This window comes from Clupea harengus, chromosome 12 (genome assembly GCF_900700415.2).
Source record: "Clupea harengus chromosome 12, Ch_v2.0.2, whole genome shotgun sequence".
Taxonomy (NCBI): Eukaryota; Metazoa; Chordata; class Actinopteri; order Clupeiformes; family Clupeidae; genus Clupea; species Clupea harengus.
In genome coordinates, this window is record NC_045163.1 from 1,501,370 (window position 1) to 1,513,943 (window position 12,574).

Sequence of the window (12,574 nt, forward strand, 5' to 3'; positions counted from 1 at the left end):
AATCTCTCTCATCTCTTCAGTCATATTCTACTCGATTTCTCCCTCTTCAGTTCACATCAGCTTTGGTCCCACAGCCCCAGATCTCTCTCTCTCTCTCTCTCTCTCTCTCTCTCTCTCTCTCTCTCTCTCTCTGGGGCATTGAAGATAGTGTGCTGCTCGTTCAGGGACTGGGACTGGGACTGGGGTTTATCCTTCCTGTCTTTGTTTACGACATGATTTGTTTCTCTCCTCCCTCCTCCTCACACTTTGCCCAGTAGTACTTACTTTCACTGAGGGAAACCTCAGACGGTGGTTGCAAGCCCAAAACTGTTTCACAATAACAAACCAACCATACTGGCTGATGGCACAGATACATACTACCTTATCAACATCTCTGAAAGTAGTATGCTGACTTTTATATTTGTCTTGGAAGACTACCAACATTATTTTCTGTGTATGTGATATTCATACGTACTCTGTATATAACAGGGTCTTTTATTGTGAGCTGGAAAGGTTGCCAGATTTTGTAAAGAATTTTCTATATGACTGTATCAAAGACAACTTTAAGTAAAGGTTTGGCAGAGGCAGGCTCTGATCAATGCAATGCCAAATCCAGCCCTGCTGTTGATGGCTCCAAGTATGCAAGAGCATCTTTCATTGACAGGCTTCTCCCGATATTTTCAGCAATTGCTTATGCCCTGTAAAAGCAGGCATGGAAGGGGAGAGGAAAAAAAGAAAAAATTCAGAAGAGCAGATAAAAAGTGCAGCTTCAGTCATATGCACAGGAGAGCAGTAACTACTGATAATCACTACTGAGCTAACCTTGAAAGGCTAATTAAAAAGGAAAGATATCCAGCCTAGCCTCTTCCTTTCCCTAAGCAGTTCACCTCCTTTTCCTGCCTTTGCGGTCTCACAGTCTGATGCATCCTCTTTCTCCTGTTCTGTCCTCATCCTCCTGACAGTTAGGATTAAATCACAAAACAATGCTGACAAGATGTAAGGTTATGCATATAACCACTGTTCCCTGAAGGAGAGGAATGAGATGAGAACACAGAGTATGGGATGTCACGCCCTCACCTGGTGACGTAGGGAGGCCACACCTACTTACATAAGCCAGGTCACCACCGTTTACTCACCGCTCAGCCCAGCATTCTTCACCAAGCACCAGCTGCTGTGCGGGGCAAACTAGTTTTCTACCTCGTTTCTTCTCCTTATAAGCATAACCTTACGTTCCCTTTCAGTCGATTCACTCGGTACAACACAGACCGTATGGAACCTGCAATCACGCCCGACCCAGGTGAGGCTGAATAGAATATTAGCACCCAACCAGTCCAGTAGAGAAGATGGAGGATGGGGCCACCACATCCAAGCAGTAGAGCAGTGGCTCTCAAACTTTTTCTGTCATTCCCCACTTTGAACAAGGGGGCCTTTTCAAGCCCCACCGGTCCCTCATCGCTCCAATAAAATGGTAGGCCAGGCTTAAAAATGTCAAATTTATTGAAATAACGATAAGCTCTAAATCTTAATCAATAACAAATAACATCAGTTCAAAAATAGAGAAAATCAATAACAACTAATCAGTTCAGAAATAGAGAAAATAAAAGTGCAATGGTGTCAATACTTGCCTCAAATGAGCTGAGTTCCAAAAATAAAGAAAAAGGAGCTACTATGCAATCGTGTTATCAACGGTAGGCCAAGCTTAAAATCTCCCTTGTATGTCTCTTTGGATAAAAGCGTCTGCTAAATGACGAAATGTAATGTAAAATTGTCAAATTTATTGAAATTTTCAATTTCTTTTAGGTTGATTTTTTGGTGGATCAGCTGTCTTTTTCGCCACTGGTACTGAATCGCCAACCTTTGCATTTCGTGTCACAAATGTATCCATAACGTCAATATTAGCCTATCGCCCACTACACTTTCATGCTCATGCATTCAGGTTTGAGGTCACATTTTCTGTAATGTATAATGTATAATGGAGCAACACGTAGGCTACAGGGTGGGTGTGGTAGAGCGAGAGAGGGAGAGAGCGACCGAGCGAGAGAGAGAGAGAGAGTACAGTGATGCACACGGATAGATCAGATGTAGCGACCAGAGCAAAGTTATGTTGCTGTAATGTTGAACTCTGTGCAACCAGTGTGGAGAATAAATCTTCGGGCCAAATCAAGTTGCCATTCTTTTGCTCATCAACCGCAGACTGAAGGGAAAGGGAGATAACCCCGGAGTTTAGAATCTAGAACACTTCGGCCCTGGAGCAGTAAACAAAAGGCTCCCCTGTAATCTCCGACTACGACTAGCAGGAAAAGTTAACAGACTAATTAATACAATCCAATACTTAATAGGCTAATTAATACAATACACTTTGTTTGAGTGTGGTTGTTTTGTGCGATGGGGGTGTATGATCGTTATGAATCTCCCGTTCATCGTGTCTATTTGCGCCCCACCTGTTCCTGCTCCACCTCCACACCCTGCTCCTGCTCCTGCTCCTGCTCCTGCTCCTGCTCCTGCTCCTGCTCCTGCTCCTGCTCCTGCTCCTGCTCCTGCTCCACCTCCACACCCTGCTCCTGCTCCTGCTCCCGCTCCTGCTCCTGCTCCTGCTCCTGCTCCTGCTCCTGCTCCTGCTCCACACCCTGCTCCTGCTCCTGCTCCTGCTCCTGCTCCTGCTCCTGCTCCTGCTCCTGCTCCTGCTCCTGCTCCTGCTCCACCTCCACACCCTGCTCCTGCTCCTGCTCCTGCTCCACCTCCACACCCTGCTCCTGCTCCTGCTCCACCACACCCTGCTCCTGCTCCACCTCCACCTCCACACCCTGCTCCTGCTCCTGCTCCTGCTCCTGCTCCTGCTCCTGCTCCTGCTCCTGCTCCTGCTCCTGCTCCACCTCCACACCCTGCTCCTGCTCCTGCTCCACCTCCACACCCTGCTCCTGCTCCACCTCCACACCCTGCTCCTGCTCCTGCTCCTGCTCCTGCTCCTGCTCCTGCTCCTGCTCCTGCTCCTGCTCCTGCTCCTGCTCCACCTCCACACCCTGCTCCTGCTCCTGCTCCACCACACCCTGCTCCTGCTCCTGCTCCTGCTCCTGCTCCACCTCCACACCCTGCTCCTGCTCCACCTCCACACCCTGCTCCTAATCCTGCTCCTGCTCCACCTGGCCCTCAGAGTCAGTCAGTGTCACTCTGTCATACCACCAGGGATTTCGCTCCAAGGATTCAACTATTCCTTTCTATTGAAGGAAACACCAAGTTTAATAGTTGCTACTGTGCCATGTACTGTGTAACTTTTCAAAGTTTTAGACGTGAAAAGCTTCTCACCACACCAGTAAATGTCACACCCATTGTTCCAATGAAGCACATCAGCTTATAAAGCTGTTGTCATTACCTTGTCAAGTTTACCATGTTTAAAACATGCAATGAGGTCACAAAGCTTTTCTTTGCAGCTGTGGAGGTCCCTGTTTGAGTACAGAACATGTCAATCAAATAAATGGCCATATCCGTTCACTAAACAGTTGAAGGCCTCAGCTGGAAAGTTCAATTCAATTCAATTCAATTAAATTAAATTCAACTGTATTTCGCCATGTATACAGATACTAGGAATTTGTTTTGGTATTCTCCATGTAGGCTATAGTATACAAACTATCTCCTGCACGAGATCTCCACGGCCGCTACACAAGCGCCATCGGATATTTGCCATGTCTTGAAATTGAGCAGTTCAAGGAAATGCATCCATGTTAGCAAAGCGCTCAGTGATTTTGGTTGATGAGGTTGTTCAAGACAGCCATGTGCACACCCCTGTAGTGCTGTTTGGGCTCTTGAGCAGCTAAACCTAAGCATTGTCTTTTCCTTGGATTATGTGCTGGATCACTGGTCATGCTGACAGCCTTTTCATAGTGATGTCTTCTCCGTGGCAAAGGACAAGAGAGAGTTGATCTGCTTTTCTGCATCTCTCCGTTGCCAACAACATCTGTTTCTGCCATGTGCAACTGTGCTGACAACTATCGATGAGAAGTTCCAATGAGTGGGGGCATTTCTAGGAATCACATTCCTCCAAAAACATAATTCTCTTAGTTGACTTGCTGAAAAATGCTGAAAATCCAGAAAAAGTGTCAAAGAAGGTTCTTGCTTTTTGGATGCACTTTGCTCCTTGACTCAGCTCTTGACTGAGCCAGTGTTCATAATAGTGAACAAACTGTGCTTCAGAGGTGGGACCTGTTTAACTGTTTAACTGCAGAGGGGAGACGATCCGCAGATCTGTGATATCAAATTACATTTAAGGGAATGGACAAACAATATCTTTGGTAGTGAATGAGTGAAGTTCATCTTGTCACCTAGGGTGAGGGTGGCACTGTTTCACAGATTGTAATTGTAGAAAGTAGTAGTAGAAATAGTTGTCAGGAAACCGACCTCATGTCTGTGGCAGGATAACGATCACATTTCTATGTTCGTCATTTTTCCGCACGGTTTCACCTGAGAATAGAGCCTCCTCTGGCTGCCACAACCTCTCAATAACTAGAAAGGCGGTGCATCAAGCACAGTTTACATGAGTGGAATTCCATACATTTAATCTGTCATGCTGCATTGGAATGACCTTTATACTTTTCATTGTATTTTAACAGAAGGGTATGTTGAACGATTGACTCGTTCGAGGTGCCTTTTTATACATGTATCATAAAGTAGTCTCCATCTATATCTTACTCAAGGTGAAAATGATGAACTTGCCAGTAGTAGGCTAATAATATTGCAAACATTCCTTTACATTTTGACTTACAATTCCATATTGAACGTAAGACCTTTGGGGAAAATGCATAAAGCCAGTGTTCCCTTGGGCATCCTGAGAAGTCGTACGCATTTGGTCTGTCCCACTGGGAGTGTGTTGCATCCTCAAGCCCCTCCTGAGGGTTGTGTCCTTTTAAGTGGTAGGCCAGTTGTTTACACGAAGGGAAATGACCTCATGATTGGCATGTCTCCAGGGGTTGGACGTGTGTCTTTGGTCAATGTTTGTGGTGAGCTGCACACGTTTTAGATCCATTATGTGCACTGGAGAACAGGAAGAAAGGAATATGTATGGCCCATTATGTACCCATTCACACACTCACACACACAACCCATGCACAGAGGGGGTAAGAGGACAAGAGACAGATATTCTCTCTGTCCTTCCTGAAACAGGTGTGTGAACAGGAAGAGGTAGTATGAAAAGCAGCCAGCACGGTGTTTAATTACCTACCAGCACTTTGCAAGCACATTCCTGCTCTCCTTTCATTTGAGTTCTATGTAGACATTAATAAAAAATACTCAAGTTCTTGATACTGCACCATTACTGTTTGCTGTCGGCATTGTGATTCCTTCTTTCTTTACTCTCTTTCTTTTTGGTCTGTCTGTCTATTTCTACCTGGCCACTACGTGCTGGTGGTAAGCTCCACTCCTTAAGAAGTTGTGATAATCCCAGCAGGACAGATCATTGTAATAGTCCACGTGACGCACAGCCTGTACATGAGGCTGCGCTGATTGGCCTGTGCTGTGTCAGGGTACAGGCCTCTCATTGGACAGATGGATAAGGAGCTGTGTGGACTCAGGATGCCCTCATCTCCAGGAAGCGCTCATGAAGGCCTAATAGCCCTAGTAGTTAGAAAGTCTGCATAATGGGATACAGTTTAACACAACAAACGGAGAGCACTTTCTCTGATGTACTTTTGATCTTGTTATTGCCTCAGTTATAGCATTCTGCTTCATGCCCTTCATTGGAGTTTGAATGGACAGCCACTTCTTTATTTATTTATTTATTTATTTATTTATTATTATTATTATTATTATTATTATTTTTTTTTTTATATACTCAATTTAGATTCTTGTAATTTACCGGGGCCAAGACACTCTGCCATTTTGTGTTCGAAGAGATTGTTGTGTGTTTGCAGTTCCTGATGAGTTTGACTCTTTTCTGTCTGGCAGGGTGGAGGATGAGGCGGTGGTGGACAGAGGAGCTTCCTATGTGAAACATGTTTGTGATGAAGAGGAGGTGGAAGGTAGGGGTGACACACCAATCACATTCTTTTCTCTCTCTAAAGTTTATTCCTCCTCTTTTACACCCCCCCCCCCCCCCCCCTATGAAGTCACCACTTTACAAATTCCTAGGATTTGTGCAAAATTGGCCTCTATCTTACATCATTGTCCAGGCCCTATTTTTTCTTGCCAGATGTGCTTAGTTTCCGTAGGCCAGCTGACTTGTTACGTAGGGATTGTTACAGACTCACACTGAAGATGTTTAATCTACTGTTCCAGTGTGACACACACACACACACACACACACACACTTGCACACTCACACAGACATAGACAGTCTCTATAGATAAATAATCCCACTACATGTCAAGTTTTCTTACATATTCAAAACACACTGCACATAGTGTGTGTATGACCTTGTGTGAATCTCTCATTGCCAGGACTCTCACCCCTCTGTCAGATTCCTGGCAGTTTTAGGATTGAACATGTGTACTGTGTATTTGGAAGCCTATCTGCAGTTTTAGGATTAAACATGGCCTGTGTATTTGTAAGCTTATCTGCAGATACACAAATGCCCCATTCCCAGAAACCTGCCAGCCATCTTACTCACATTACCTGTAGTATGCACTAAGAGAAGGTGCCAGTAAGGAGTCACTCCTCTTAACTAAAACAGTTATATGAAGGTTGCTCAGGTTTTCATTTACTTTACTCGCTCTTCAGCTTAGTGCTACACCTTCATTGCCATTGTGAAGGCCAAACCCATATTTTAGCTCAGTGTTGAGGATATCAGATATCAGATATCAGTCATAACTTCTGGCACACACACACACACACACACACAATCATGCACGCAGAAACCTTTGGGAATTTTTACATGACCGTGGTCACCTTTTGTTCTTGCCCTTTTTCTCAGCAACTACTTCCTGGAGACATTCAGCAGTTTCCTGAATGGTCTGTTTTACAGGAAGTAGTTGATTTTTATTTACATGTTTGCAGACAAAAAACCAGTTGCATAACTCTAATGGCGCCCAGCTCCCATCTCAAACCCATCACCATAGTAAATCTAGTGTTGAGCAGGGGAATAATATGCTTCTCCAAGCTCATAAATAAATGGGCGTGTTTCTGTGTGTTTATTGCCTGACTGACCTACATCATCCTGACGGAGCATGGCATTGTTTGTCTTGAGTGCACGTGTCATTTCCTCCTGAGCCAGTTATCCTTTCTGCAGTTGGTGGATTATTAGAGCGGCAGGATTAATGTCATTTCCTTTATGCAGCAGTGTAATCTTACCTTACTCTGTGTGTGTGTGTGTGTGTGTGTCTATGTGTGTGTGTGTGTGTGATGTCAATAGGTCACCACACTGTGTATATTGGTGTTCATGTGCCCAAGAGTTACCGCCGGCGACGACGTCACAGGAGACGGTCCAGTCACAAGGAGAAGCGCGACAGAGTGACGGAAAGCGTGAGTGACAAATCAGATGCAGAGAACACGGACGAGACGGCTCCCATCCTCAAACCTCTCAGTAAGTCCTCAACATATTGTCACCTTTGGAGAATAGCTGTGACAAGAACTGAACTGAACTCCTTGTTAAGATGTTGAGCAGAGTTCTTAATGCATAGAACCAGAAGAACATATCATTTTAACGGATCCTGACCCAGCCATCTGTTAGCTCTAAGACTGAAAAAACATGAAAAATACTTATGGCCAATAAAACAATTCTCCATACACTGAATTTAAAACCTTTTATTCTGCTCTCTAGAAGTCTTAAATCTCACTTGTGACAGGCACATGCACACGTTTTTTGTAAGTACTCGATTTGCCTGCTCTGTCTGACTAAGAATCAGAGTTGCTCGATTCCCCCATTTCCCTAGAAGAGTTAGGGATGGCTCTTGTTAACATGAAGAAAGGCAAGTCCTCCGGGTGGGACAGAATTCCACCGCAGCTATATCTTTCTTTTTTTGGGGATGAACTGGGAACACCACTGCTGGATGTGATTAACACAGCTAATGACAAGGGTGCTGCATTTGACGTAAGTGCTAACACAGCCATAATTATATTACTTCGCAAACCAAATAAAGATTTGACTCAATGCGGTAATAATACTTCTGAATGGGGATGTTAAAGTATAAGCTGAAGGGCTTGCAACCCGATTAGAGACACACCTGATGAAATTGATATATAGTGATTAAACCGGCTTCATTAAGACCAGTCTAGCATCTGATAATGTGCATCGCCTGCTGCACATCACCCATGTTGCGGGCAGGATTGACCCTGTCGCTATATGCTGAGAAAGCATTTGATACCTTGGAGTGGCATTATCTCTGGACTGCTTTGGGCAAATTTGGGCTAGGTACGCAAATCATTAGCCTGATCAAAGTCTTAAACACAAATCCCTTGGCAATGATCTGCACAGGTATCTCAAACTTTCCTGGCCTCCCTAATATGAGTAGTTAAGAGCCTCAGGTAATTCTGCGTGTATATCTTTTCTTCTACGCCTTTCACTGCAATACGAAATGTTCAGTTTCTACCGCCATATAGGACCTTGAACACTGGTCCGACTGTCCAAATTCACCCCAAGCCCGTATATGGGTAGTCAACATGAATATACTCCCCTGCGCTCATTCTGACTCTTCTATGATTCCTTCTTGCCCCCCCAGGGGCTACTGTGAAAAATGTCACTCGTAATCTCCAAACTCACAAATCTCCAGTAAGAAAAGACGGAGAGGACTGCTCCTGCGAAATGTTAAGGATTGTACTTTTGTCCTGATCAGTCACAAGTAGGCAACAGAGTTTGTTGGTGTGTCATTTTAACACTGTGACCTTCTCACTTCAGCTCCTCTGTTGTAATGCCCTTGCCTTGCCTTGCCTGGTTTCACTAATGGCTGTGTGGAATTTTCCTCATTTTTACCTTGAGCTGCAACACAGGGTTTGTCAATGGGCATATTGTGTTCTCAGTGTTGAGGTGATTCCATGTTATCACAGTTTCAGTTTGTGTACTTAATTACCTTGATGTTGCTCTAGCTGCTGACGTATAAAGGTTTGTGTGTGTTTGCCAGTGATGTCCCTGGTCATGATTGATTATTTGGGTCAGGGACGGTGAAGTCCTTCTCACCTTTCTTTGGCACTGTGTTGCCAGAGTCTGAGGCCAGTGTGACTTCTAGCGGTTGATTCACAGTGAGGATGTACAAGGGCTGCGGTCTGGGAGAGCTCTGGGATATCATAGCTTGGTTTGCCCAGCTAGCTCTGATTGATGGAGTGTTTTGGCAAGCTCCTCTGCCGGCCTGCACGACCAGACTGACCTCAAGCACTGATGTTCACATGTGACTTCACATAATGCCAATTATTATGTACACGTGAGAATGTATCATCCCGCTCCATACTAACTGACTTGTTGAAACTGGAACAACAAAAACAGTTCTGTGTAGTAGAACAATGCATGTTGATGGATGACTACGAAATATGGGTAATGTGTTAAAGTGGCATTATGTAGGAATTGTACTTCAGGGTTAGGGTTACGATAAGCAGTTTTACCTTAAAAGAACAGCTCCGTAGGCATATTACTGTGTTATGTAAGTTTGCCTGAAGCCGCCCGGTTACTACTGTCTGCCGAACTAGTAAGTAGCTTATTTGCCGTCTTGCTTTGTCTTGGGTTGCACTTGCTTGATGTTTGACTGTGTTAGGAAAGTTGTTGACTCACTAGTTTGTCATAGTGTCAAAGTAAGCAAATTTCAAGAGGTTTCGCTAGGCTAGCATCTCGTTAGCGATTAGCAATTCCTCCATTGTGCTGCTTTAATAGTGTATACATATATAGATAGATAGATGGATACTTTATTAATCCCAAGGGAAATTTAGGTCATCCAGTAGTACTTATACACTTATACACCTCACCGACAAACATACATAAATCACATATACATAGGGAGAACATATTCACACGGAGTGGGGGTGTTTACAGATACAAGAATAGGTCTGACCCTATGGTACAGAATGCAATGATTGTGACAGTGTAGATGTCCAGGAGGAAAGTGTTCTTGTGTGGATAGTGCAAAAAGATAGTGTTCTTGTGTGGATAGTGCAATGGATTACATCACGTAATTAACACTTTTAAGGAGCAGAATTGCATTACAACTCTCAAGTTTAAGCATTAAAATAGGTTCATTTTGTAGTGTCATCCCTGGTCAGCATCCTGCTTGTGGCTGGATGTGTGTCTGTATTTATAGAGTCCCAGCTTAGACTTGGGCCACTAATAGATCCTGGACTCCCACCCATGACTCCAGCAGTCTTAAGGCTGACTTACCTGTTAAGTTAGAAGCCAGCACAGGGGAGACGTTAGCTTTTAGCATGTCTCTCCTTACGCACAGACACTAGGTTAGTGTCTCTGCACTCACAGTCCAACAAAATGTACCATTTTCTATTAAAAGATTTGATTTCACAGAGATTTAATTCATTTTAAAATCAATTACAACATGGGGTATGTTCAAGGTGATAGAAAAATGAATTTCCACACCAAAATATCTCTGAATGGGTGCTGTGTTATTACCGATTCATGATAAAGATGGTAACCACAGGAAGCTGGCAACAACATACTGCTAAATTATGTTGGTATCTGTAATTACTGTCAGACCTTTACAGCAGGCTGAAGAGGCCCATAATAATCATTGTATCTGTCCCATATCTGTCCTGAGGTACAAATGGACTCTCCAGCCTTCTTTAGCAGAAGAAGATTGGTTTAAACTGACAGTTAGCACTGTAAACACATTGGCCTAGGACCAAGCTTTGTTCAGACGTGGCATCAGAGCCCATTATTCCAAAGCCAAGTCTGTTATCCTGTCCTGTCCTCTTGTGTTCCTTTGTTCCTTTCTGATAGGGCTGCTCTAATCCAAGGCAGCTGTCCTTTCTTTACCCTGTAGCATTTTTCCTTGTTTTTACAAAACACGGACACGCACATTTATACAAACAGATAAACATATGCACTGATGCGTTTCTGAACGCCACGGTGACTGAGTCAAAGCCCAGCAGAGATGAGTGAGTGAGAGACTGGTGGCTCCTCATGCTTATTTTGGCTTTGGTCTGTCTGCAGTCACCACTGCAGTGTCTGACTGCTCCTGTCCCCACCGCAGTGTCTCACTGCTCCTGTCCCTGACTCTGGTTCAGCGCTACAGAGCTGTGATGGCCACTGCGGAGTAGAAGTCAGGGTTTCATTCATAAACATATAATCTAAACATAGTACAATAGAAGAACATGATGTAATGTAGTCAGATATTGTGTATGTTCATGTGCTGGTAGGTGGATATTTCATTGTAGGTAGCAAGATGGAGTCATGTCTGAGGGCCACGGCTGGAAAAGAGAGAGAAGTGGATGAAAGCTTGAGGAGCAAAGATGATCTTCATTATGTTAAGTAGTGTTCTTGTCAGTGTAGTTTAGGTGTGAAATGTACGAGAGCATTATTAGCGCCAGACAGTTTGCCCTCTGAAAATGCCATCCCATAATACACATAAACATTTATCTCCTTAGTTTTGGTGTGAAATGTACGACAGCATGGTTAGCGCCAGACAGTTTGCCCTCTTAAAATGCCATCCCATAATACACATAAACATTTATCTCCTTGTTTTGCCCTCTGGCTTTATTCTCTTAATACTGTTTATTTTGTCAGACGGTGTGAAGTCCTCCACTTAAATGTGTGTGTAACAGAAACAGAGATAGAGTTGTTATTGATAACATACCACTCTAAACCTTGGGATGAACCTGACGTGTAGTAGTGGGGAAACACGTCATACACTCAGTATTGCTCTGCCATTGCACAGGGCCTACTCCACTGAAATAACATTGGACTTCATGTAACCAATTTATCAGGGGGGGGGGGGGGTTCTGGAAATCAGACATCTTGATTTTGAGCTGAGTGTTTCCGAAATCAGTTGTCTGGTATGTGGCTCTGGTCCCAGAAACATCTCCAGCTGGAGAATGCATTGCATGACTTCAGTGCTTCTTCTCACGTCGGGCTTTGTCTAATACTTCTTGGATTAAATACATGCAGTCCAACAGCTTTATCGGGACCGATTACAAGACCAGGAATGAAGGGAATGATCAAGTCTTCAAACCGATGTGTATTGTTGAAGGGGCTGGCATTTGATCAGTTCATACTTCTGGCTTATTTATGTTAAGACCCACCTTACTCGTCTGAGTAAAAGATCTGTGGCGTTGAGAACCGTGCACACTCGTGTAGATTAGCACGACCGCCCTACGTCTAATCACTGCTTGTCTGTCTACATCACGTCTGCAAAGGACAATCTGGTGCTCAATCTGGTGTCATCTTCTTCCTCATCAATCACAAAAGTTTGGAAAGGAATTCCATTTTGTTGTGTGGTGATCATTGTGTGGTGATCAGGGTCCAGCTGCTCTGAGATTGACAGGCCACATGCCTGGCATGGAGACAGCCACGGAGCTCATGAGAACCTGACAGGACAGGACAGGCCCTGAGGCATGATTGGCAGCCTCAGCAGTCAGAATGAGGAAGAGACACACACATACACACAATTACCAGAAAGACTGTTCAGACTCTTCCTTTTGGCAATCCCATGGTGTTGCGTAATGAGAGAACTCCATCACCGTG

The 12,574-nt window shown here is 44.2% G+C and overlaps 1 protein-coding gene across 4 annotated transcripts in view; it reads left to right on the plus strand.

Moving 5' to 3' along the window:
- The window catches only part of slc4a4b (solute carrier family 4 member 4b), a 38,836-nt gene that overhangs the window by 4,655 nt on the left and 21,607 nt on the right, over nt 1–12,574 (plus strand). For all 4 annotated transcript variants that reach the window (XM_031577128.2, XM_012840299.3, XM_031577127.2 and 1 more), the window contains exons 2-3: nt 5,914–5,987; nt 7,316–7,486. In XM_031577128.2, coding sequence (XP_031432988.1) covers nt 5,914–5,987; nt 7,316–7,486 — 245 coding nt within the window. The remainder of the gene's footprint in view (nt 1–5,913; nt 5,988–7,315; nt 7,487–12,574) is intronic.